Below are 26,454 nucleotides of genomic sequence, written 5' to 3'. Positions count from 1 at the left end.
GAGAGCGCAGTATCATTGTGCACCTTTAATAATGCAGACTCAGTGCTGTGACGAGGCATAAACCCGGATTGAAATTTTTCAAGGACAGAGTTGTTTTCCAGAAAGGGCTGTAACTGTATAAAAACAACTTTTTCCAAAACTTTAGAAAGAAAGGGAAGATGGGAAACGGGTCTAAAATTAGATAGCACTGAGGAGTCAAGGTTAGGCTTTTTAAGAAGGGGCCTAACCACGGCATGTTTAAAAGCAGCTGGGACGGTTCCTAGACTAAGACAGCTATTGATAAAAACCACAAGACCAGGCCCTACAGCGTTAAAAACCAGTTTCAAAACTCTAGCAGGAACAATATCCAATGGGCAATTTGTAGGCTTCAAAGATTTCACTACAGATAATAAATCCAAAAACTATATCACACGTAACAAACTAAAAACGCTCCATTCAGCTTTGAGCCTGGTACTAATCAGCAGAAGTCAGCATGCTATCATGCTAAACTGAGCAAGTAAACATTTTATCTGCTGAATATCAGTGTGTTAGCATGCTAACATTGGCATTTAGAACAAGTTGAGCCTTACAATCCGTGTGACTGTAGATTTTCACAGTCAGGTAGCAACTCGCCATCAGTGTAGCCATGCTTCACCGTGTTTTTTGACTAGTTGCTTGTAATGTGAACACACCATAACAATTCATCATAGGTGTGATATGAGATCAGTTCATCATCAGTACTGCTTGTTTATGTTTTCATGAATTGGTCCGAAACTCTAAAAATGACTTGTTCATTGTCTGTTGTAGACAGACTCTCTTCTTATCAGAATCAGAGTCTGTTAACACGTCATCTGGATTTTGTTATGGGGCATGTTTTAACCAATACAGAGAAAAAAAATACCTCTACATCAAGTGGATAGCCCTTCAACCAATCAGAGCCATTTAGTTACAACTCCACCACCCTCAGATTTTAATCTTCTGTCCATCAACACATATAAAGCCCTGCCTAAACAATTTGATTGGCCCAACAGATAATTACTGGAGCAGAATCAGTTCCCATCAGCGAGACAACAGACCAGCTTTCCACCACAAAAAAGATTTATGGACGGGGAAGTTGGTCTTCCAGGATGACTTGTTCTTCTTTTGCTTAACGGTAGTTTGAACCAGTGCTAAAATGATGATAATGGAATTTATCTCCACTGTCTCTGGTATTATAAAGTAAATATTTATATAATTTATAAGAATTACAAATTTTATAATGTTTTTGATATTTTATAGTCTAATCAGACAATGAAAAAAATCCATATTTACATTAAAATATTGCAAATTGTTTTGTAGTTTATCATTAAAGTCTCTAACGTTGTGGGGCTACTTTACAATAGATTTGCTGGACATCCTCCCAGTTGTGTCCTGCAGTTGGTAGTATATCTGTATTCCCACCAGTCCACTGTGCTGGTGTTCTGGGCCCCAGTGCCATGACAACAGCTCCCCACAAGACGTCTATATTTAGATCTCTACCCACTACCATTGTCCTGCTGATTAAATAAGCACATACAGACCAACAGACAGACAGCTGCCCAGCGACGACTTTCCGAATCGGCCAAGGTTGTTTCATCCACACACTGTTATCTGATTAAATTCCACTTTGGGTTGTGACTGTGGAGCTGGTGAAGTTTTACTGTGGACAGAGATCACTTTCTATTTTTCAGTTTGGGCTTAATGTGTAGGGTGTATTTTTCCACTTGTGCGCAAACTGACAGCAAAATTGAATTTGGACAAATGTGGAGGGTGTGCAGTGTCTCAGTATAGCAAAGATGAGATTATCTGCCCTGTTTATAAAGCTAAAAATACTGTAATGTCTTAAATAAATCATTTTCAAGACATTTCTGTCTGCCTATTTAATCTACCAACAGTTTCTCAATTACATTTCAAGAGTAGTATCTTAATCTTGATATACAGATGGATGACAAATGACAGTAAAAACTATTTTGAGTGTATTAGTCAGATGTTGGTGCACATGATCTGACAATGCACCCATAATCAGTTAAGTATATGAAAGGTTTTTGCTGCTCCAGCTTTGCTCTTGTATGAATACCAGCCAGTGTTAGCTGATCATTGAGTTGTCTGGATCCTCTCTGGTGTTAAATATATTAACACAGACCTGCAGCAGTACAGGAAGGCCCTGCCACAAGTGGATACAAGTTGGACCGGGCCCAACTTGTCTTTGGTCTCAGCTACAAAGGACTGACTTTTAAAAATTTGTCGTTCTTCCTTTGGTGAGTTCCATTGCTGTGGCAGGGTTATAACTTTTCTAAACACTAGAAATTCCAGAGTATTTTTAGCTTGGATGCCAGAACTGATTATGCTCCAACTATTTTTCTTGGTGGTGAAAAGTTGGTCTGGAGTTTCTCTCTTGGGAACTGATTATGCTCCAGCAAAGATCTGCCAGCCCAGGATGGGCTTTATTTGATAGTTTGAAAGCCAAGTACCGTAGCTTCTTCAGTTTTGAATGATTGGAAGGAAGTTTAGGTTTTGTTAAGAACATCTGTAAGTGGTGCACAACCAAATGTCCTAGGCTGGAGGCGAGCCCAAACTTCTCCTAAAGTTGGTCTGGAGTCTCAGCACAAGCATTTCTTACTCTGTGGTGGTTGAAACACGTCTCATAATGGAATCCAAATAGAGTGTTATGCCAGGCTAGAGCATATTAGCAGTTGGGTGACATTTCTTCTGTCTTTTATTACTGAAATATTTGTGAACATCCTGTCTTTATTCTGCTCCATCTTGTCAGGTGTGGTGCTGGTGTGTTTTGAGGGTGACTCCGACGGCTACATCAACCTGGTAGCCTACCCCTATGTGGAGAGCAACATGGAGGGGGGAACTGGAGAGCACGAGGACCGTGACCCCCCAGAGAGGGAGCAGCCAAGGAGGAAACACTCCCGCAGGAGCCTCCATCGCTCTTCCTCTTCCTCTGAACACAAGGAGGAGCGATCAGACAGGAGGGAGACGCATGACGCCGACAACTCTGACAAGTAAGTGGGAGTCACCCTCTCTCAAATCCCCACTTCCTAAGTTATGTTTGCTAGGTTAGAATAACAACAGCAATGCGGGTATCCATTGAAAAACATTGACACCCGTGGACTTGGCATTAAAACTCGAGTTGACAAGTGTCAAGAAATGACCATATATATAAACATATAAACGGGAAACTGGTAAAGAAGTAGTTTTTCCAGTGTTAGAATTGGATAGAATCCCCAGTAATGTTTTTACAATGTTAATGGTCCTCTCTCCTGGTCCCTACAGTCTTGGAGAGCTGAAGAGTCCCCGACTCGACCCAAAGATCCTCTCAGATGTTCCCTTCCAGATGCTGGACTGGAACAGTGGTTTGACATCAGAGAAGATCAGCCACAATCCCTGGAGCCTCCGCTGCCACAAACAGCAGCTCAGCCGCATGAGGTCCGAGTCCAAGGACCGTAAACTCTTCAGTATCCTTCTTCAGCCAGTCTCGTACTAATGATGTTTATGTACAGCTAAAAAAATGTATGAACATTGTAGCTGTTGTAAAACAAAGGCAACTAGACTTGTTGGGTTTTCTCAGATTTTTCTTCAATGTCGTTAACAGACACTTGAGTTTCATGTGGGCTCTGCCCACAGATGTTCTTAATAAAAACTTAAATTCCCCTCTATTCCTTTAGGACTGATGAAAATACTTGGATGAAAGGTCTTCAGGAAAACTCAACAAGTCCAGTTGCCCTTGTTTTAGCTTTGTTTTTTCGATGACTGAGAATCTTCACAGACACATTGCATCTAATTAGACTATGTCGCTGTTACTCTTCTCACATAAAGTCCCACCCAAATGATTTAATTGGCCCGCCATATCTTTGCCATAATGCATAATTAGTTCCCAACGGAGAGACTCGAGACCAACTTTCCGCCCACAAAAAATTGTAGGCAGGGAACTTGGTCTCGTTTCCAGGCTAGGTTGTCGTACAATACAAGGCATGCAAATGTGAGTTCCACTGAGCAGATGAGGGAAGGAATAACAGTGGTCTGTGATGTCTGAGGTTATCGGGTTAAAGGTCATGTTTTGATCTGCAGCTTCAAAGAGAGCAGCCTGCAGCTGTCTGGAAAAAAACAGCAGCAGAGAAGGACTGAGCAACACACACTGTTCTCAACAAGGTCCATCTGCCCTCAGTCAAAACAGAGACAATACACTGCTGTCACCTCCAGCGCGCTCAGACACATGATACATTCACATTGTTTATAGAAAATCTGCCTTCAGTCCTGCCAAATGTAAGGGTTATTATCAGACAATATAAAAAAGGAAAAGGAGTTACTTGTTAAATAAGCCTGTGTGTAAACCTGGTGTTGACATGGATGACAGGTCTTGTTTTACCAATGTTGACAGAGCCATTTTTAATTTGTTACTCGGCTCAGATGAAGCCCCTCCATGGAAATATTTATAGAGTGGCACAAGACTGACACATAGAAAGTTTTGGAAAGTTAAAGAAAGAAACGTACACAGAAACTCCCTAATTAGACACTGGAAAGATGTGACTCGTTTCTTATAGCTACAGCAACTAACTGTGAAAAGGACTTTTGTTGTAATGACTTTTAATTTAGACTGAATCAGTCTAATCCTCTTCTGATTTCACTCTTCTTGCAGATGTTGTACATTAAAACCTTTACAGTAGCAGGGCACGATCCTTCACTTCCTGGTTGGTTGTTAATATAGATAGACGGATAGATGAATATGTGAATGGATAGATTGGGTCGACATGAGGGACAGTTTGCTCCTTAACTGCAGCTTTTACCCAGAGTTTCTGTTGCTGGAGAATGTGGTTCATCACTTCTCTTACCCCTGCATCCTGGACCTGAAGATGGGCACCCGGCAGCACGGAGACGATGCCTCTGAGGAGAAGGCAGCCAGACAGATGAAGAAATGTGAACAGAGCACTTCAGCAACGCTGGGAGTCAGAGTCTGTGGCATGCAGGTAGAAAGACGACGGCGACTCAGACAGAACATATCAGAGTTCACCTCAAAGTTGTAATATTTTTTAGGATAATATCAGGATTCCTCATGCACATTTAGAATAATTATTACAACTCTGTAATATAAATGGATTAGCCACAACATTAAAACCACTGACAGGAGAATAAATAACATTGATGGCAGTAGTCATTCCCAGCAAGATGCAGCCTATCACAGGCACACACACAAAAACGGAAGAAAATTGAAAAACAGTCCAAGGTGTTGACCTGGCCTCCAAATTCACTAGATCCCAAACTGATCAAGTATCCTCCTGCAGCTGTATAATAAAATGTAGGCTCCAGCAAAGGTGTATATAAGCTAAAATAATTTATTTTTATTTATAACTGTGGTCTGATATTAATTTAAATATATGTGTTTTTATAGAAAATGAACAGTTGTACAGCTGTTATCAATGACATGTTTTGAGTGCTGTCCCACCTCGTCTCTCTGCAGGTGTATCAGATGAACACCGGCCACTACCTCTGCAGGAACAAGTACTACGGCCGCGGCCTGTCAATCGAAGGCTTCCGCCAGGCGCTCTACCAGTACATGCACAACGGAAAGGGCCTGAGGCGGGACCTCTTTGAGCCAATCCTGAATAAGCTTCGCAGCCTGAAGGCGGTGCTGGAGAGGCAGGCATCCTATCGCTTCTACTCATCCTCACTGCTCATCATCTACGAGGGAAAGGTGAGAACTGTGCTCAATAATGACTTCTGAAGCTAATTAACAATCATCTCAAAGAATGAACCACAGGAAACAGCTGCACAACTTTTAGCTTCTTCGAAAGTAAATTTGACCAGACTAGATGTGCTGGAGACTTCTAATATCATTTAACATCTTCAGTCTTCGACAGTAAAAAACAAACCTGTAAACTTAAGTGACATTTCAGTCTTACTGGTTTCAATAATTAGTATATTATTAGGAATCTGTCAGTCAATTAAAAATAATTAATTGTGATAAATCACATGACTTCCATGGTTAATTGGACTTTATTTAAATCTATTTTTTATGTATCTCAACCCTTATCTTAAACCTTAAAAACCGAATATGTTGCTGGTGGCACATTTCACAACTTAAACTAATTCAACTCCACTGTGCTCATGCTCAAATTACATGTATGACTACACTGCTGTTACTTTTCTGTCCATCACCACATGAATCACCACCCAAACTATGTGATTGGAACAAACAAAACATTTGGTCTGGCTTCCAGATGGAACACATCTACATGAACACTGTCACACCACACAAATGAAGTGTAATAATCCCTCAAATCAAAACACAGCAACAGCTCATTCTGTAATATGTCTCAGTTGTGTTTGCTTCTGCTGGAGTGGACAAATGTGACTTAACTAAAACATGAAAACATTTCCGGTTCTGATGTTTTGTGTTCCGTGGTTATCTGTAGGAACCTGAGGGCCCTTCGGTCCTCAGCTCTGGGCAGCATGCAGCCTGGCAAAAGAAGACCCCTGCGGCCCCTGCAGAACCCCACTGTGGCCCTGGGTCCTTCCCTTCTCCGCCCCCGGAAGCTCCCTGTGAAACGGACATGAACCCAAAGCCAGGGTCGCTGTCCTCTCAGGAACCTGGACTGATGGCTCCTCCCTCCCCCTCCCCTCATCCTCCCACACAAGTCCCGCCCACTAAGTCAGACTGCCACTCCAGCCTCCCTTGCCCCCCCTCACCACACCCACGTCCAGATTCCCCCTCCCCGGCTCCCAGTTTAATTTCCTTCCCCTCTCCTATCGCCCCCCCGTCCCAGCAGCCCCCTCTGGTGGACGTTCGTATGATCGATTTCGCCCACTCCACCTTCAAGGGTTTCCGCGGCGACACCGCAGTGCACGATGGGCCGGACCGGGGCTACGTGTTCGGACTGGAGAGCCTAATCCAGATTCTGGAGAGCCTGCGGGACGAGAAGCTGCAGTAATACACACAGGTTAACTTCTGTCTTTGTGAGGACCCTCAGTCAGCCCAAAGTCAAACTGGCCCTCACAAAGATAGGCATACAGTACACACACACACACACACACACACACACATAGCTGGTTGTGAGTTTGTTCAGGTCAGATCTCGAGAACTAACTCGTCTCGGCAGCAAATATAGAACAGGGTTTGCCAGGACGTCACCATGGCAACATGAGCATCATACAGGAAAATGGCTACTATAGCAACAGACAGGAAATGGGACAGTGGAGCCAAAATGGCTCCTTGTTTAGGAAGAAATTGAGAACTCACATAGTTTGGACTTCTATTCTTGTGAGGACCCTCACTGACATACAAACTGTCACAATGAAAGGCCTAAACAACATCAACAACAACAACATTACCTTATAAGGGCATTTAACCTTATATTCGCTGTGTTCGTCTGTAAATTAACTCGCTCTGAGCAGCTTTCTAACCACTGTGACATTACAGGATATCGTGCTCTGATGGCTTTAATTCCTTCCCATCAGCATAATGGTACCGAGTAGATGTTTTAAGATTTTTTGTTTCATCACTGTGCAGAATGATTAAATTAATGGTGGAAAGTTTTGCTGACGCCACTGGTCGGACCTCAGTCATCAGCTTTTCAGGCAATTCGGTATGACAGAGTGACAATGAGAGAGAACACTTTGATTGGCTGATCTGCTTAGAGAACCTGAGAGCATGAGAAGACAAACGTGATGGAAGAAAACCAAACAGAACAGAGTTCGGAGTTCTTGTCTGAACATTTAAATCCACAAATATTTTCAACATGATCATCTTGAATGAATAAACTTTAGACCAACTGATCAGCGTGATTCAAGAGAGACCAGTTCTGTACAATGGTTTGTAGCTCTTCCTAGTTTTCTAGCCTCCCAACTAATAGCAGCTCTTCCTGTTTCACATTTTCAGTGATGAATACAGACTACGGCCCCCTGCTGGTATGAAGAGTTATTTCCTCTCAGGTGCAGAACATACGTACCAGCTGGTCGTAGTCTTTGTGGTGCATTCAAGTCCAACTGCTTTCCAGACACAGGAGACTTGAGGCAACGTCACAGTCGGCCTTCATTGCCAGTAGTTCTTTGTTGTTTGAGGAGGTAGGGGTGGATGGATGGGTTGACCATTGCTGTTTGATTACAGTTTCATATTGATTTTCATTACTTTTACTGTGATTGTTTCACAAACATAACCATGGGTTGATAAGTCGAACAAGGACATTCTTCCGTTCAGTCCAAGCCCAGATCATTACCTAAACCTAACCAAACAGAGAACCGAACGCTCCTGTGTATAGACAAAAATAAAAAAAATGACAATGTTCAATTGAATTTTCATTGAATGATATTTTCATCTAGAATGAATAAACTTTAAACCAACTGATCAGCATGATTCAGGAGAGGCCAGCTCTGTGTGACGTTTTGTAGCTCTTCCTAGCTTCCTACCTAACAATAGCTCTTCCTGTTTCACCTTTGAATGATTCAAGACCAACTTCTAGGTCGAAGATACGGTAGACATCACAGTCAGTTTCTGGTGGTTCGCTGATATCGGTTTGGTGTGTCCGTGTCTAAAGACACGCAAGCATGATCAAACCGGTTTGACCTTAGACATATCTGATGTGAAAACCTGAAGCATCTGATGGGAATGCACTGAAAACTAATTTCACACTTGGAAGTTGGAAACATCTTATTTCCAGTACATTGAGACCAAAGCAGAATGTTTTTGTCGCAGAACATATTTAAACTCAAACGTTCCTCCTTCAGAATTTGAAAATGTCTGCACAGTGAAGTAACAATCAGCTCTCTTTAACAAACTTTGCCCTCAACAAATGTCCTCAATCCCAAAGTCTAAACCTCTCATCGGTCCTCACAAAGATAGACAAACATGCTCAAATATCCTGGGAACAGCTGTCTATGGAGCTGTATGACAAGAGCGTCCCTATCGACCAATCAGCTGAATCCCAGGGACCGCCAAGTTGACCAGCCATCACTTTACTACTCCTCCTCCTCACTCCAAACCTGGACAGGTGATTGGACTCTTTCAGCGTTATCTTTGAAACGCTCTCAGAAACACATCTAAGCAACTGCTGAAGCAACAGATAGCGACAAGAGACGGCATCGACAGGGACATGTAGACGTAGGCTTTATGGAGAGAATATAGATCATTTTTAAAAATGCTGTGTGTCCAGTTTTTGAATAATTCAGAAAACATTAGTAGTCGTGTCCTGTGAAAATCATCCTCTGGGTCATTGTGTAACATCTGAAGTGTCACTTTCTCCAAATCTGATGTGGTGATACAAAGGCATATTTTTATTATTGTCAACATGAAAAGACCAGTTTTTAACGTGTCTCCAAAACCGTTAAAGATTTATTGTCCAGAAATTATGACAAACACCTAAACACACCGTCATGTTGCTGTAAATGAGCAACACTAGAGCAACATGTGCGTATCAGCCCGCTCTACTCTTGTCTGAGTAGTGTCTCAGAAAAGGAGGTGTCTGATCACTTCAGGAAATTCCTTTAAGGACTTACCATCCATGTTGTAGCTACTAATTAGACCATGTTTTGTCTGAACCTTCAGTGTCGGTCAGACAAGAAGAGCTTTTAAAAAGGTGAAAAAATGGATCGTGTGACCTGATCAAAGTCACGTCACAGACCTCGGGGTGTTTTTTATTCAGTCACACTGTTGGATCTTTTCATAAGATTTGTTGACAGTAACAAAAATAAAGAGTAACACCAGCTTTAATCTGTGTGTTGGGGCTGGGCTATATGGCTGAAAAACAAGAATATTTAATAAGAATAATATTTTTTATATAAATTATATAGACAAAAATATATATCTGATATAAATCATTGTTTAAAAAAAATTAGAAAAATCTAGTATATCTTTTCATTTTCAACTAATTTATTCAACTATAATTTGGAAAACATGAATAAATCCTTTAATTGTTGAAGATTATTTTGTAGATAATAATAATAATGAATTATTGCCCAGCCCTGCCTCAAAAATAATATAAATATAAATATATATATATGAAGAAACCCATCCTGTACCTGTCAGCAGAGTTGGACACAATGTGTTTCCTCTGATTGGCCCAGATAAGACGGTGTTAGCCAATCGTATTTGTCCATTTATGCTTCCCTGACCTGTGGCTGGCCGTGATGCAGCAGCACCCCCTGCTGGACGGCAGCAGGAACTCAACCCCAGGAGCTGGAATGACAGAGAAAGAGAGCAAATATGAATATTTTATTTTTGGTTTATCAAGGTGATAATTTATTTTTTTATCGTACCTTTACCCATGTGTGCGGGTAAATGTTTTGTCTTTTACATGTCTCGCCCCTAAATGTATAAAATGTAAAGAAATGTAAGTGCATCAGAGACATGGTGTGAAACGTCAGGAACAGTATTATTTGTATCCAGACTTCAGACTGCGGTGGAGCTGTAGCTCTGGCGGGAAGCTCTGTTCAACGTGTGTGTGTGTGTGTGTGTTAGAAAAAAAAATGTAGACGCCATCTTTAGTCTTTGGTTTGTTTCACTTCACATTTAAGGAGTTGGTTAAAGAACTGCATGCACATCAACGTCCTCCTGTTTGAGTCACCGTGCTGCGGTCCTCTCAGATCATGGATATTAGCCTCTCAGTGACTGATCGGACTTATTTAGCAGCATTTTCTGCATCTGACATTATCCTGACTGTTTGTTAGAGCAGTGAAAGTAAATGAGATTAAATCTTTTCAGAAGCTTTTGGGCTTGCGTCGTGTTTCCTGACATTCAGGGTTTCTCTCGACAGGTGAAGTTGCCACTGCAGAAACCTCTGGATCATCACAGGATCCAATGTCACCGGGTTCCCTGAAGAGACTCTTAGAGACTCCTTAAAACTTTAATTCTTAACATTTCACTTTGCAAAAACAAAATAAAAATAGTATTAAAATGAGGGATATAGTCCTTAAAATAAGTAAAATGATCTGCCAACTAGAACAAGAAAATTTGACATGCCAAGATTTCTTGAACAAGTAAATATAGTATGTAGCCTCAAAGAACCTTATAATGTAGAAAAATGCGCTTAAATTCAGCATGTGCTAGTACCACCATCTTTAAATAAGGTTATAAATACGGCAATATATCTTAAAGCCAGTACACAGTTTAGTTTAATCATTTATTCATCTCTGTGAGTTTAAAAACTAAGTGAACCCTTGTTTTCAGTATCTTGTGTGACCTCTTGTGCAGCAATACATAACAGGAATTTTATCCCATTCCTTCAGCTTTGAGATGTTTAATGTTTGTCTGCCCTCGAGGGCCCTCTACTGGCCTGGGGCCCCAAGTGATTTCCTGCCTTATCTGTTAACAAGCTGCATCGCTGCAAGTATTGAGAATCCATCATGTACCATCTTTATAGACTGAAGAAGTGAAAGTTTCCTAAGTTTATATTTGCATATGAACATTAGATCTGTTTATCCATATCAATAGTGTAATAAAATACTACAGTAATAGTTCATAAATAGTTATTAAGCCTACCTCGTCATCACAAAGAGCCCTGTGCTGTCCATAAATACCTTTACATCATGTCGTTTTGCAAAACATAGTTGTTGTTTTTTTTTGACAAACTTCCCTAAATATCATGGTTCACTTTGCCATGTGGATAAATACATACACATGTTGTATCTTGATTGATTTTATTTTTAGCTTTTTATGTACATAGAGGTGTACAACAAGACAACATAAAGCACAAAGTAGAATTAAACAAGGAAACAATGACTTGGGGAAAAAAAGTTTTATTTCGCCACAATTTTAATTTAGACACAGGAACCAACCTCTCAGACAATAACAGCTGGGATAGGTCTTGACCCTCTCTAGATCAGGGGTGTCAAACTCCTTTTAGTTCAGGGGCCACAAACAGCTCAATTTGATCTCAAGGGGTCAGAATAGTAACACAATAAACTTATAAATAAAGACAAATGTTCCATTTGTTTTACTGCCAAAAAAAAACAAAAAAAAAACAAGTACATTATGAAAATGTTCACATTTCATGAACTATCCTTTTACAAAACATTTTATGAACTGAAAAAAATAAATAAGTGCAATTTTGGTGCATTGCTGCCACCTGTTGTTTAGTTCTGGGTGTCAGTATTGCGTTATGTTTGCAACACTTAATACAATAGTGCGACCCCTAGTAGAAGAATTAGGAATAGCAGTTACTTTTAATGAAAGACCGCAGTTAAAGTCTTCAGCGTAATTTTCTCACTTTATGTTAAATTATCCCGCTGGGCCAGATTGGACCCTCTTGCAGGACGGGTTTTGGCCCCTGGGCCGTGTGTTTGACACCCCTGCTCCACAAGATAATAGCAGTAACAGATGACAGATGGATGGACATTTATGATTATTTTGCCACAATACTAATAAATCTGTTTCTGCATCCATTTTTCTGTTTGAGAAAATACTTAATAACATTTTACAGACTGTTACAACAAGTCAGAGGAGATAAGGTGAGCCATTCCAAGACAAGTTTATTGCCAGTCTTTGAACGAAAAGAGAATAATATGGCATCAAGGAGAACCGAGGCAAAAACAGCAGCCCCTGTCTAGAAAATAATTATACAAATAGCCAACACTAGAAGGAATGGAAAAGGTAACAAACCTACAGCTGGCTCCCTGGCAGGACAACAAAAGGCAGGAGAAAACAAAGCTCCTACTGGTAGTTAACAGTCTGAACCCTACACAACATGAGCCACACGTAAGGCCAAGCCAAAAGGACCACATCACCATGTGTAGTGGATATCTTTGGTTCTGGGGGACCTAAGAAAAAGACGTATGTGTGCTGCACTCCCAAGTCCAAACAAGCAATATAGTGTTGAAAGAAGGGGGCATGGCAGATCTAGTGTAGAAGCAGCACAACACAAATTTATTCTCTGGCACTTTGGTTATTAATAAATAGATGAAGGACATTTTTGCTTCTTCCCTCTGCTGTCTGAGCTCAGAGTGCTGCCATATAGGTCAAACTCCCGGTACAGGACGTAGTCCTTCAGCCGCTCCGGCAGCGGCAAGAAGCTCATGAAGACCGGGGACCGGAGACGGAGGCGGCCGAGACACCGGCGGATCCGCAGGCGACAGAGATGCTGCAGGCTGCGGGCGTTTTCTGGCGGCCCAGAAAGAGTGGAAAGAAACATGATGAGTGAAGTTTATTTCCTCCCCTCGGGTCAGATGGATAGTGTGACTCACCTTGCAGCCCGGAGATGTCGGGCCACTGCTTCTGCTCCATCACAGCCGCCTTCAGTTTAGAGCACAGAGCCGCATGGTCCACGTAGTCCAGCATGACACGAACCACGCGACCCGACAAGTGCTTCAGCCAGGAGACGGTGATCACCTCGCAGAACTGCGCTGACAGACAGACACACTGGATAGCTTTAGCTGCAGAGGCGGCTCTAGTCTGTTTAGAGCACTGGGCGAACTTCAGAAATGCCGCACCCCCACAGCTTTACAAGCCTGTACCAGCATTATCATTAAAAAACAGCCTGAACTGTTGGACAGACAACAAAAACTGTCGCGGTGTGAGAATATAGTGAGCAAGCAACATAGCAACATGTTAATATAGTTATACTATCCATCCTATTTCATTACTACATGCAGAATATCATCATCATCCTCATCATCATCACTGTACTCATAAAAAGGTGACAGCAGCAAACCTTTTAAAGGTATGAATTATTCACTCCTCATGGTGTGAATGTGGCAGTGGAGAATCCATTACCCATGAGACAAGAGTCAGGATTAAACCAATTCACCTCGATTGTGTCCACATTGCTTTTGTATTGACTTCATTATTTAACACAAACCAGAAAGTTCTGTCTGCAAAATTCTGGGCCTATATTAAGAATATAGGGGTGTGTTTGTTTCGGGGTAGATGTGTGGGACTGATCGACGAAAGGAAAAGAAGAAGTTATCAATAGACATCTTACCCTCAGATACTCAGTGTTTTATATTACCATGAATAATAAATTTGTTACCATAGTGTCTTTGATCACAGTGTTGCTCCATCCCTCATAGTCTTCCGGGATGTGGGACCCGTTTCCATAGGGACAGTGAAAGCAGCGCTCCACGTCGTAACCATAGCTACACAGCATCCTGAGAAGCACCTAGCTCACAGGGTGGAAACAACGGCAGTAAAGTTAGTAAACCTGCAGCTGCTGAGTTCAGTAGGAAAAGGTTTGTGAAGTGACAGTTCACCTCGTCTTTGAGTGCATACTGCAGAGCCGAGGGGAAGTGAGTCGTATTTATTCTGCAGTAATAGTTGACGTTGGCACCGTACCGCAGCAGCATGTTGATCAACTCGTAGTTGCCAAGACGCAGCGCAACCTGGAAAATAAAAACAGTCGCTGAATCAGCAGCATTGGAATCTTTTGTTATTTCCTGACATGCAGTTGGAAGACAAAGTGCCAAAGCCTGCAGTCCCTCTCGTGTCCACGAGAGGCTCCAACAATGAGTCAGTCCACACAGAACTCCATATGACAATGTCCAACTTTACACCAGAAATAAACACGTTTATAGCCTGATACAAAAAAATCTTTTGGTCTCTATAGTTAATTTTTCTATTCATGACACTCATGCTCGACCTTTTTGGCCCATTTTTTAACTAGCTGGTGTCAGATGGGATCAGACGCCGGCAAGAAAGATGGAGATGGCTGAAGAAAACAAACTGAGCTTTAAAATCACTTTTCAGCAAACATACATGTCTATAGCAGGATAGTAACAAACCTGGCAACTTCAGACTTCAGAGATCTCTCATGAATTAGTTGGGAAGCTTTACAGGTGTTGAGACATGCTAACAGTTTCCCTTTGCTACCTGTCTTTGTCCTGACTCCTGCTCGCTCTCAGAAAGAAAGACGACTGAACTTCTCTTTAGAGCATTAAGGTTGATGATCGTTCTTTTTGTGAATGAAAATTCACTAACACGGTGGGAACATGTAAACTCCACGGAAAGGCCCCAGTCGGCCTGGGTTCGAACCCGGAACTTTCTTGCTGTGAGGCATCAGTGCTAACCACCATGCCGTCCTGTATATGAATCACATGTGCAGATTGTCTTTCTATGTTACTTTTTCTTCAGTTTAGAGGTGATCTAAATATTCTTGGCTTTTGCTGCATTTCTATGGGGAGTCCAGTGTCAGCCACCATTAAATGTTTTGCCCTCCAGGTCACCACATGTTCCCACTGAAAACTACAAACAACGTATGTCTACTGTCCCTAAATATCCTCTTGTCTTTCAACGATCCAATAAAGACACTGAAGTGCCAAACCCTAGCTTTTACCCAATGTGGCCCCTCAACGTTAGTGCTCCTTAAGAGTCCCTCCCCAGTACCTGCAGACATTTGACCGGGTCTTGGTTGGTCATGGCTCCGGCCTCCAGCAGCAGTTTAGCTGACGGTATGTCGTTATTGGAGACAGCGAAGAAGAGAGCCGACTTCCTCTCATCGTCGTAGCTACGCCGAATCCACGGATGGAGCATATAATTGGGGTCATACCCAGCTTCCAGCAAAGCCTGATGGGAGTCGAGAGAAATGGGGGAACGAGCATGTGGACAATACTTAAATTAAACCATGATGTAAATGTGATAAAAATATGAGGTGTCAGGTCAGCGCCCTCAGTGCTTCAAGTCTTTTTTCTTATCTTAATGATCTGTAGAGCTGTTTTTAGACTTTCTGTGGTCGTCGTGTTGTGGACTAACACACCTTAATGCATTGCGTGTGTCCTCCTGCAGCCGCAGAGTGAAGAGGACTCATCCCGCTGTTGGTTACCTCTGACATAGAGGTGGCTTGAATCAGCAGCTTCAGAGCTCTGACAAACACACACGCACAACAAATGCACGAATAAACGGGCACACACACAAAGAAAGATCATTTCCTCATTAATTTAAATGTAGTTAATGGACACAGAAATTAAAGTGTGAATGTGTTTATAGAAATATTATAATAATTTAACTGCACTAATTTAGAAAGTGTAGTGAAACTCTGCGTGAGATCAACTTTTCACTTGCCACTTCATTAGGTACACAGCTGAAAACATTCTAATACAATAGTTCTGCACTAAATCTTGTCTTCATGAAGGTTCTGGTATTCAGCAACAGTTTAAAATCACAGAGAAAGCTGTTGTTTCAACTGTGTTTTCATTGTGGAGGCCATGGTTTTTAGAACTACTGAATTGACACATGTTCCCATTATTTTGACATTGTAGTCAGTGGGCTAGGCTAAATAACAGAAACACTTGTATTTAATTCAATCCAATTTCACAGCACCACAAACCACATCCTCCAAAATGATCATCCAGTTGAATAAACTGAACATTAGATCAGTCATGAAGGTGGATTTAGTGCAGGACTGTTATATTAGAATGTATAAATTTCACCAGCACTCTGGGCTGACTTGTTTTGGCAAGTCAGTATATATGTGGCTACTTGGTGGCAGGAGAAATAGGTTGGTAACATCTTTTATAGTCGGCAATTAGTCAGCAAGCACTTGCTTAAATTATACAACCATCATGTTTAAAGAAACATTATCATTCGTTTACAGTTCTGCGTGCGCTGCTTCATGGATGTTTTGTCAAGTATCCACTCTTTTTTATCTCTATTTTGGTCTCCTCCAGCTGTTAAAGTAAGTATCTGGCTCCTCAGCAGATAAAACCTTGTTACAAGTCGAAATGAAAAAATTATCATCCAGTTGAATTACCACTTTTCTGACGCTGTTTCAACATCAACTGAACATTAGAGCAGTCATGAAGGTGTATTTAGTGCAGGACTGTTATATTAGAATGGAGTCACTAGTGTTCCTAATGAACTGGTGAGTGAGGGTATATCACAGTATCTCTCCCAAAACTGACTAAGTTGTTTCGAAGGTTAAAAAATTGCAATGTTGTTTGATATTTGCTGGAAAATTCGATTGAAAAATGTTGATGACTCATTTTGCACTTATGGGTTCGTACTAATTCTAGCATCCAATGACATGCCCTCTTATGTTTTTCTGTCCCTCCCTTGCTCTGAAGCTCTCCTTTAATTCAGCTCTCAGCTCCAGTATGTTTGGGCGGAGCTTGCTCAGGCCATTTGAGCTGACCAATCAGTGGAGAGTGTTTTAACAAGAAACACTTACATTTGAAAAAAATAAAAATAAAAATAGCTCTCTGGTGGTGGTCACAATCTAAAGAGCATCAATAGGCTTACATATTTCAGTCCTGAGCTTTTGAACATCCTACCTTTTCTACCTTACACCATCTTTTATTTTGACCCTCTCTTTGGGCTGAATTAACCCTTTAAGAAGCAAACACGCTACAACATGATGGAACAGTAATGTTTTCTCAATGAATGAAAGAATATAGTGAAGCATTTACTGAAGGTGTCCTCGGTGTGCGACGCGGTGGATCGGCATGTGTCCCGTGTGTTTGGCAACGTTGGCATTAGCGCCATATTCCAGCAGCAGACTGATGAGGGCTGGATTTCCAGTCGTAGCCGCTTCGTACAAGATGGACGCCTCATCGTACGCCTGAGAGAGGACGTCTGCTCCTGCAGGACAAACAACATGCCGACATGTTTACATGCTAACAACATACTTACTGTTAGGGGCACTGTGTTTGGATGCAATTCCGTCTGTATTCTCAGACCACAACCTTATTTACATACAGAGAAACTGAGATCACATCTAAGTGATGGCTGGAGATGCATTTTGATCCCAGGTGTTACCACAGGTAGTTAAAGTTGACAACTTGCGTTGGTATTGCCCAAGTCGGACGCTAATGAGAGGGGTCTGGGGGTTGTCTTTGAAAAGGGATCCAGTAATGGGTAAGTTTTATATTAATAAGGTGTTTGTTTCATTTATTTCTTTATTAGTTGCTAACTAACGTAGACCCCTGAGCTTCTACCATTTACCGTCCATCCTTTAGTGTTCACCTCTCTTCAGCAGAGTCTCCACCACCTCCAGGTGTCCTCCTTGAGCAGCCAGTGCCAGTGGTGTGAGGCCATAGTGGCTGCGGGGGTCCGGATGTGCTCCTGCCTGAAGCAGTAGAGTGACCAGCCCTATTTTTCCTAGCCGAGAGGCCTCGTGCAGGGGGCGACGGCCGTTGATGCCCTCCTGGTTGACCATGGAGCCCCGCAATAGCAGCAGCTTCACCAGGTCAGAGCGGTCTGCACGGATCGCTTCAGAGAGACAAAGGATTGGTGAGCTGATTGATCAATGATCAAATGTCAAAAACATTTTGGAGCCCTGGAGCCTCAAATATAACCTGGAATGTAATCACATGTGACGTACTGGAGCATATCAAGGAAAATACCTCAAAATACATCTAAACATCCTAAAAATGTATGTGTGTCTGAAAGTTGGTCTGGAATCTCCCCATTGGGAACTGATCATGCTCAATCCGGATCAATCAAGTCGTTTGTGCGGGTTTTATGTTGTGATGGACAGAAGAGTAAGTCATATGTGTCAACTAAATGGCTGCTTGGCTTCGAGGACTGAATCCAAACCAAGCTTTGAGGTGGTGAAATGCTGACGAGCCTACCTACAAACAGTGGGGAGTCCATGTCCTGGTCCTGGCAGTCTGGTTTGGCTCCATGTTTGAGGAGGAAGGAGGCGTTTTCTATTAGACCTCCTTCTACTGCCAGGAAGAGAGGAGTCTGACCACGGAGAGTACGTTTCTCCATAGAGTCTGGGCCTGAAGCTGGAGAACCAACACACTGTCTTTGTCATTCTTCATTCATGTAACTGTAGAACCAACCGAGCCGATACAAACCTTTCAACGTGAGATCCAGGATGGTTTGGTTGCTCTGAGCTGCTGCTTCGTGGAGAGGTGTCCAACCTCTGCTGTCTGTCTGCAAGAACAAGTCTCTGTGTTGGAGACACAGAGCCTTCAGGGGTTTCTCATTACCTGAATGGACAAAGGGACGGATAGATGGATGGATGGATGGATGGATGGATGGATGGATGGATGTGATCTCTAGAGTGGTCCAGCTCAAAAATGAAGGTAAGTCTTACATGGAATCAACTCAGCTACAGAACAGCACCAGAACCACCTTCACGATTCAGTAAAATAGGTGATTAGTGAAATTTACTTTATTTATGCGATAGGGAAACATAGGCATAATTTTCATTCATTCAGAAAAAAAACATGCAACCACTATTATAAATGGTCACCTGAAAAGACAAAAGCACTGAGTGTGATGTCTGTTGATTAGCAATGAGAGCTTTCAAAATATTATGTTCTTGTAGCTGTACAAATGGCTTTGTCTCTGTCCTGACGGTATTTCTGTTCAATTAAAAAATAGAGAAATAAGATTAAGAATGGTGAAAAAAATGAAATGCAGGACTTGTATATAAGTATTTTAAAGTCTTAGTATGTCACTGGTGAGTCTGGTGTCTGTGGACATACCGAGTGACATTGAATCTCTATTGAAGAAGCCACATTTTTCACAAAAACTTCTGATAGAAGTATAGATATAATGAATTTCATAATGAGGAACTATCATATTACTACCATTAAATCTGGAAAACATGTCACTGTTTAATTTCTTTAGCAGCAACATTTATCTGGTCTCACCTTGTTTGATGGCGGTGAAGATGGTGTTGATGTCTGCAGAGCTGCATGGAAACACAAAATGAAAGTATGTTCTGTGAAACACAGCGGGAGAAGTCAACAGTAACACCTTCATGAAACTTTAGACTCCCTCACCGTCTGAGACCGCATTGTCTCTGTATTTAAATGTCAAATAAGTAACATAAATAACTTGATTTTACTCTGAATGCTGGAACTTAAAATGAGCTGATGAAAAATAAACATGGTTCTTAATTACACGTGATTTGCAAATAAGACACACAAATAATATTTTACACAGGTCATCTGATTAAATCACTTTATCAGCTGTTCAGTGATGAAAAGAAAACTATTTTGTTAACTGGAGGTTAAAGCTTTTCCTCTTACAATACATTTTAATTATTTTAATTATTTAAAGTAAAAATATATTTTGTCCATTCACTTCTGTTCTCAACACTTCATTAATAACACGTGTGTTATTAACTAGTTTTGATAGTAATTAACAATAAATACTGAATAAACATCTGTGTCCAAGCTTTTACTGTACACCAATAAACCACCAAAAAGAAAAGGACCAGACTTTGACACCGTTTCCCCTTAAATCAAGACAAAGCATAATCTAAGAATGTTTCAACCTGCTTTCTGTTGGACTCACCTCCACTCATCTTTGCAGATTTTCTTCTGTCTGTTGCTCTCCAGCAGACTCTGTTCGATCATGTACTGAATAGCTGCGTCATCTTCATCATCCTCATCCTCAATCACAAATCGATCCAAGTCCATGACGTCTGCACTCTGATCAAAAGGACCAACATCTGTAAGAGCACTTTTCTCCAAACCCATGTGTGAGAGCATTGTGCACTAGATGGACATAAGTATGTGGACACCAAACCATTAGAATGAATCTGCTCTGGATAAACCACTACTATTGGTTTCAGATTTAAAAAAAAAAAGAAATGCTCAGGTGTCAGGATCTGAAAGATTTTGACAAGAACCAGACTGTGGTGGCTAGACAACTGGGTCAGAGCTGCTCCAGAACTACAGCTCTTGTGGGGTGTTGCTGGTCTGTACTGGTCAGTACCCACATTGGTCCAAGCAAGGAGAAGAACCAGAGATATGTTTATGGACCAAGGCCAAGGATCAATGGGAAGGCTGACCAGTCTGGTCCGATCCAACAGATGAGCTGCTGTAGCTCAAACTGCTGATGAAGTTGATGCTGGTTCTGATAGAAAGGAGTCAGAACACACATTGGATCACTGTTTAGTTTGGGGCTGTAGCTGTAGATCAGTCAGGGTGTCCATGCTGACCCCTGTCCACTGATGAAAGCTCCTACAATGGACACTTGAGCATCACAACTGGACTACTGAGCAGGGATGGAAGAAGGTGATCTGGTGTGATTGCAGTTACACAATGATTTTCCTCTGCACATTAGACCGTCCTCTTCTCTGTCTGTTTTAAAGTCAGTCTTAAAACCCATCTCTTCTATTTGGTCTTTGACACCCTGTAAGGTGTTGACTTCATGTCATGTTTGTTTTTATTGTATGACTGTTGTTGTCTTTTTTACTCATGTCTTTTAAATTATTTCTTCTGTACAGCACATTGGTGTTTTTATAATATATATACTTTATAAATAAAGTTGGATTGGATTGGATCAGATTGATGGATCATAATTTACCTGGAGAACATGTGGCACCAAGATACACGATGGGAAGATGAAGAGGATGTAGTGTGATGCTCAATGTTCTGCTGGGAGACTTTGGTTCCTGCCATTTATGTGGCTTAGTACCTAAACATTGCTGCAGACCATGTCCACCCTTTCAATGGAAACATTTTCCCTGAATGTTTCCTACAGCAGCATAATGCTCCCTGATACGGGAATAGTTTGAGGAACAACAATGAGGAGTCCAATCCATGGAGGACCCACCTCTCAACTTGCAGGACTTAAAGGATCTACTGCTAACATCTTGGTCCCTAATACCATTGCACACCTTCAGAGGTCTAGAGAAGGTGGTCATAATGTTATGGCTGGTTTGTTTGTATCATTGAGATCAATAAAGCCCGGTTCACTCCAAAGATTGTGAATAGCTTCAGCGCTGCAATCAAACCTTGGATCTCACTTTGTGCATAAAGGAACCTCAAGGAAACAGAAAAGAGTTTCCTCAAACTGAACTCAAAGGAAACTAACGACTGAAGTGGCTTCTTGACCTTTGCAACATTATCCTGCAGTTACGTCAGAGTGACTGTTCAGCTGTTCACTCTGCAGAAATGATGTGATGAATCCTGTCAATGTGGAGCAGAAGCTCAGAGGAAGGTTTCTATTAAAACCTGTAAAGCTGAGGTTGTTAGAAAGCAAAGGGAGGCCTGACACCTGTGTTGAGTGTTTAATATTCTCCTCTCACACAATGACACAATTAGCAGGAGCATTAACATTCACCACCAAAAACAGAACTGTAATAAAAGTTCACAAAGGATGCAAACATTACTGTTTTAGTACCAGGAAGCAGGAACTCTGAATACTCATACAGTAAAGCCTTCAGATTTTCCTGACCTTAAGCAGAGATTTTAAAAACACACTGACAGCTGGAAAAAAAAGGGTTTCTTAGCTGACCTTGCGGCGTCTGGTTGGATTGTTGCTGTACTCGGCTGTGGAGTCTCTCTATGAAGTAGATGACGCTGACCGTTGGCCAGAACAGAGGTCTCTGAAAACAGAACTCTACGGCCACATGGGTTGTGTCTGCGAGGCCAAGTTTCAGTTGAGTGGCTGCAGCGCTCTGGATGCACGGGGATTTGACACCTGTTACTATATTTACACACTCGACATGAGTTTATCAGCAGACACTGTCACGGTGACGATGCAGGCCAGACTATAGCGCGATTAAGCCCTTTAATCCCCCCAGGTGATGGGAGAACTGTGAAGCACCTAGTCTGTTGGAGAATACACTATTAAAGCTCATTATGTGTAGTGCAAAGTCTGCACTGTGTCAAACAGTTCCTTAAAAGGTTCATTTGTACAAAAAAAACAACAACTTTAACTTCATTTTGAACACCTAAAATCTAAATCCAGTCTTTACTTTTGTCTCGTCATGCTTTGATCTTAAGTTCAAATGTCTAAAATCAGAAAACTCTCTTTATATACAGTATGTCCTTAATGAATGGAAGCCAGAATCTCTTCTGGGAACAAATGAAAAATAAAAACACCAAACAACCAGAGTGGAATTGAAAACTGTTTATTTTATTTGCTGCATCAACTGTTTATGATCTTGGTCTCTCCTTCTTGCCTTTGTAGAGAGCCAACAGAGACACGTTGGCCACTTTGACCACCTTGAAACGAACTCCAGGAATGTCACCCACGGCGTGACCTTTACGTCCGAAACCTGCCACCAGAACCTCATCGTTCTCCTGCAGGACCACAAGCAGACAAGAAGAGGACGTTAGAGAGGGGACAGATGAACATGTGGTGACCAAGACCAATTCTCTTAAATGTCCTGCAGATCAGGTTAATTTTCAGGAACAAAAGACCAGATAAACATTTTGCACAGGCATACAAGATAGATCCAGTGTAATCTACATATAAGGAAAGACTTCAATTAGACTGGACTCCTCCCATCATCAATGGAGTTTAGTACAAGCTGTAAAATCTTGATCTGAAAGGTTTAAATATCAAATTAGACAGGTTTTATCAAGTTTAATTCTAGCTTGATTGTCTTACAGTACTCTTCATATAAAGCACAATGTATTGCTTTTAAAAAGCGAATATGGTGTTGTCGTTTACCTCAATGAAGTTGAGGCAACCGTCGTTGGGGACGAAGGCGGTGATCTTCTTGCCGTTCTTGATAAGCTGAACTCTTACGCACTTCCTGATGGCAGAGTTGGGCTGCTTAGCCTCCACACCGCTGCACAATGGAAACAGAACATGCGTTAATTTAAACTGTGAGACATTCAACTTTCAGGTTGATCTGATTTCTCCTTTATAGTGCCAGTTAACAGTCAGTTAAAATGTTAAAGCGGATACAACATGAAAATCTCACTTTTTCTGTCTGACAGCTCAAAAGCTGATAAAAAGCCATGCAGTCAGTCTGTTATCAGTGGTCTGAGAGTACACATCAACAATGAAGCGGTCCTGGCATGTAAGCAGGTGCGGGTGTGTTGCAAACACTTTCCCCTCTACTGTTGTACCAACTGGGTCCCATACGATGCTATATTTCATAAGACACTGTGAAATCAACAGTCCACAGTATGAACTGACGCCAGAATAAGACAAGACTAGTGGGGCTAATGTGGTGGTTACTCTACGGTGGAGTGGAGCTAACCACGGGGTTAAGTTAGCATGCTATGACTGTGTTAAAGATGCTGCTGTTATTTATCTAATTGTTTAGCTGTAGTGGTATCATTTATATTTTAGTAAGTCGTCTGTTTGCCGTGTGTGCTAACATGGACCAGTCGTCTTACTCATTCAGCCCGTTGTCTTCTAACTGGTAAAGTTAGTGTACAGTTTGTGTGAGAATCTCTGTTAACAAATTTTAGTGTTTTGCCGAGGCAATGCTATCGAGGTCCTGCGTGGGCGTATCTCCCCGGAGAGAGGGACGGGGTTACAAGAGCGCATTCTCAGAAGAGAGCGATCAAAGCGGCTCACTGTGAAAAGGGCTGTTTGACCTGGGGAACTGGAGCCAGTTTAACAAAATCATTGAGAAGTTTTACCCAAAGCATGTAACAGAGATTCCATCAAGTCATGAAAGAAACATATCAACTTGTGGAAATTGGCATCAGATGATACTTTTAAAACACCTGCCACGACTCGTCATATATCGTCATATATTTCCTCTTAATAGCCATTTCAATGTATAGGGCAAGCAGTAAATTAGTACAACGACATTTAAATGGACACCAACATTTGTCTCTGAAAACAGCTTTTAAGGGGTTTCATACACCGAAATATTTCAACAGTGCTTTTTCCTGCCACGTACCGACATCATCCAGATACATGATCAGATTGTTCTTAGGGGGTATTGATCAAAGACTTCTTCTAATCTGCCCTTCGATATTTTTAAAAAGCTTCAACATCAGTAGATCCGACAGTACTCACACTTTCTCAAGGACGATTCCTTTGGCGTGAGAGGCTCCTCCGAAGGGGTTAGCCTTCAGGGCAGTACCCAGATGGGCTTTCTTGTACTGTTTGTCGTGCCATTTCTGCTCACGACGGTGATTGCGGAGCTTCCTGGCAGTACGCAGACCACGACACTTTCCTAAAAGATGAAGCAGGAGATATTTTCACATCAATGCTGTAGTTAGCAAAGTATTTCATTTTACAACCACACAATTGTACTCGAAATTAAAGAACTCATGATAATTATCCAACAAATAAAAAACATTCAAAACCGGCACAGAAAGAGAGCCTTCCTCTCAGCAGGAATAACAGCTTTTATGAAGGCCAAACAATACAACACTGACATCTCTAAACGTTTTGCAAAGTGATTCATTATCTCGGCATCTTGCAAAAACAACAATTTCCTCAGTTAAAAAAAAAAAGAAAAAAGAACTGTCTCCTAAAATCAGGCCAGGTGATAAGCAGACCTCAATAAGGAATAAACTCAAGTCTGATAGAGAATCAGGTAGTTACACCAGCTTTCAAAGCTGAACAATGACGAACCGCTCATCAGTTTAAGTTAACTAAATCACAAATGTCAGGATCAGCTCACTTTTATCAAGACCAACCAGAACAAACATTGATAGCAAAATATTTTTTGCCGATCCGATCTAAGTGGACTTAAAGACACAAGAGAAACTGCCAGAATGAGCAATTAGTAACACAAACATGTATACAACTGGTTATTACAAACTCGCAAATTGCAACTACAAATTACTACTGGACAGTAACAAACGTAACACATGGTTTTATACTTTCCAGTTTAGTACTCCAGAGGTGGAACAGCTCGTTAAGCGGAATTTGCCTGAATCCGGCCTATTGACCGGTTTTGAGTTTGCCCTCTACCGAGGAGTTTACTAAATCTAACTTAGTTTTTAATAAACACAAAGAACAAACTTGCTTTCACCTCACAGAAATTACACTCTTATGAGCCCAACTGCTCGAAATATGAGATTAAGCGTAAACTGCACGGAGCCAAATTCACGTATCACAACGCTAATTGCGAGCAGGGCTAGTGCTAGGCTAATAACGCATAAAGGCACATATTTTCCCTTAATACGTTACAATACCCTAACTATAGTTCATCGTGAATGTCAATCCGCCGTTCTGCCGTTTTATACAACGCTATGAGAGGATAAGACAGATCAGGATCTAAACAGAGCGGACGCTATGCTAACTCGCCAATGCTAACATGCCGCAAGCACCCGAGACATGTTATGGCCGCTCCACGTTGCGGGGAAAGAGATCCGTAAAAACGGTTAATTTTATACTTCAACGTTGAGCGTGAACGAGACAAACACATCGAAAACGATTTATAAGATACTCATGTGCGACACCGATATGAAAAATGTGCGCAACTAACACAATTATTCTGTGTTTTGAGTGAAGTTTGAGCCGTACCCATGATTGCAGAAGCGAGCCTGGGATGGAAAGGAAGGACCCAAGATGCACCGCGGCAATGTCTAGTCTGAGGACCCCGACTAAGCCAGTCTACTAAAATGCCTGACTAAAATTGGCAAAAAGTGACAATGGTTTCATTTTTACATACATACAAAATACAAAGAGCACATATATTCATTTTAATCATTAAGGCGTTACTCGCTTTTCAGTTTGTAGACATGATTTGAAATTTTTATTACATTTATGCTATTTTGTTTGTTTGTTTATTGCTTATTTTACATATTACTATTAGTGTTAGTGTTAGTATCAACAAAAAACTGAACTGTGTATTTTTATTGAAATTGTGGAAATAGTACTTGGCTAATGATGACTTCTTGATATTTCAGTACTACAAAT

The 26,454-nt window shown here is 41.4% G+C and overlaps 3 protein-coding genes across 3 annotated transcripts in view; 1 reads left to right on the top strand and 2 right to left on the bottom strand.

Annotated features, from left to right (window-relative positions):
- The window catches only part of ip6k1 (inositol hexakisphosphate kinase 1), a 33,840-nt gene extending 23,147 nt beyond the window's left edge, over positions 1 to 10,693 (top strand). The window contains exons 5-9 of the mRNA XM_084542476.1: positions 2,768 to 3,008; positions 3,280 to 3,461; positions 4,795 to 4,970; positions 5,462 to 5,695; positions 6,417 to 10,693. Coding sequence (XP_084398602.1) covers positions 2,768 to 3,008; positions 3,280 to 3,461; positions 4,795 to 4,970; positions 5,462 to 5,695; positions 6,417 to 6,932 — 1,349 coding nt within the window. The 3' untranslated portion in view covers positions 6,933 to 10,693. The remainder of the gene's footprint in view (positions 1 to 2,767; positions 3,009 to 3,279; positions 3,462 to 4,794; positions 4,971 to 5,461; positions 5,696 to 6,416) is intronic.
- A 1,628-nt stretch (positions 10,694 to 12,321) lies between these two features.
- On the bottom strand, positions 12,322 to 20,373 carry asb14a (ankyrin repeat and SOCS box containing 14a). The gene is made up of 12 exons (XM_084542474.1): positions 20,173 to 20,373; positions 19,524 to 19,564; positions 18,720 to 18,854; positions 18,489 to 18,647; positions 17,881 to 18,126; positions 17,325 to 17,496; positions 15,677 to 15,782; positions 15,307 to 15,486; positions 14,178 to 14,306; positions 13,958 to 14,086; positions 13,173 to 13,326; positions 12,322 to 13,089 (listed from the first exon to the last, which is right to left on the bottom strand). The coding sequence occupies exons 1-12, from the start codon at positions 20,367 to 20,369 to the stop codon at positions 12,878 to 12,880; spliced, it is 1,860 nt and encodes a 619-aa protein (XP_084398600.1). The 5' UTR covers positions 20,370 to 20,373; the 3' UTR covers positions 12,322 to 12,877.
- A 2,352-nt stretch (positions 20,374 to 22,725) lies between these two features.
- On the bottom strand, positions 22,726 to 26,121 carry rps23 (ribosomal protein S23). The gene is made up of 4 exons (XM_084542501.1): positions 26,059 to 26,121; positions 24,598 to 24,757; positions 23,287 to 23,407; positions 22,726 to 22,913 (listed from the first exon to the last, which is right to left on the bottom strand). The coding sequence occupies exons 1-4, from the start codon at positions 26,060 to 26,062 to the stop codon at positions 22,767 to 22,769; spliced, it is 432 nt and encodes a 143-aa protein (XP_084398627.1). The 5' UTR covers positions 26,063 to 26,121; the 3' UTR covers positions 22,726 to 22,766.
- Between the last annotated feature and the right edge of the window lie 333 nt (positions 26,122 to 26,454).

This window comes from Chelon labrosus, assembly GCF_963514085.1.
Source record: "Chelon labrosus genome assembly, chromosome: 4".
Classification (NCBI taxonomy): Eukaryota; Metazoa; Chordata; class Actinopteri; order Mugiliformes; family Mugilidae; genus Chelon; species Chelon labrosus.
This window is presented reverse-complemented; position numbering and strand designations above follow the sequence as displayed.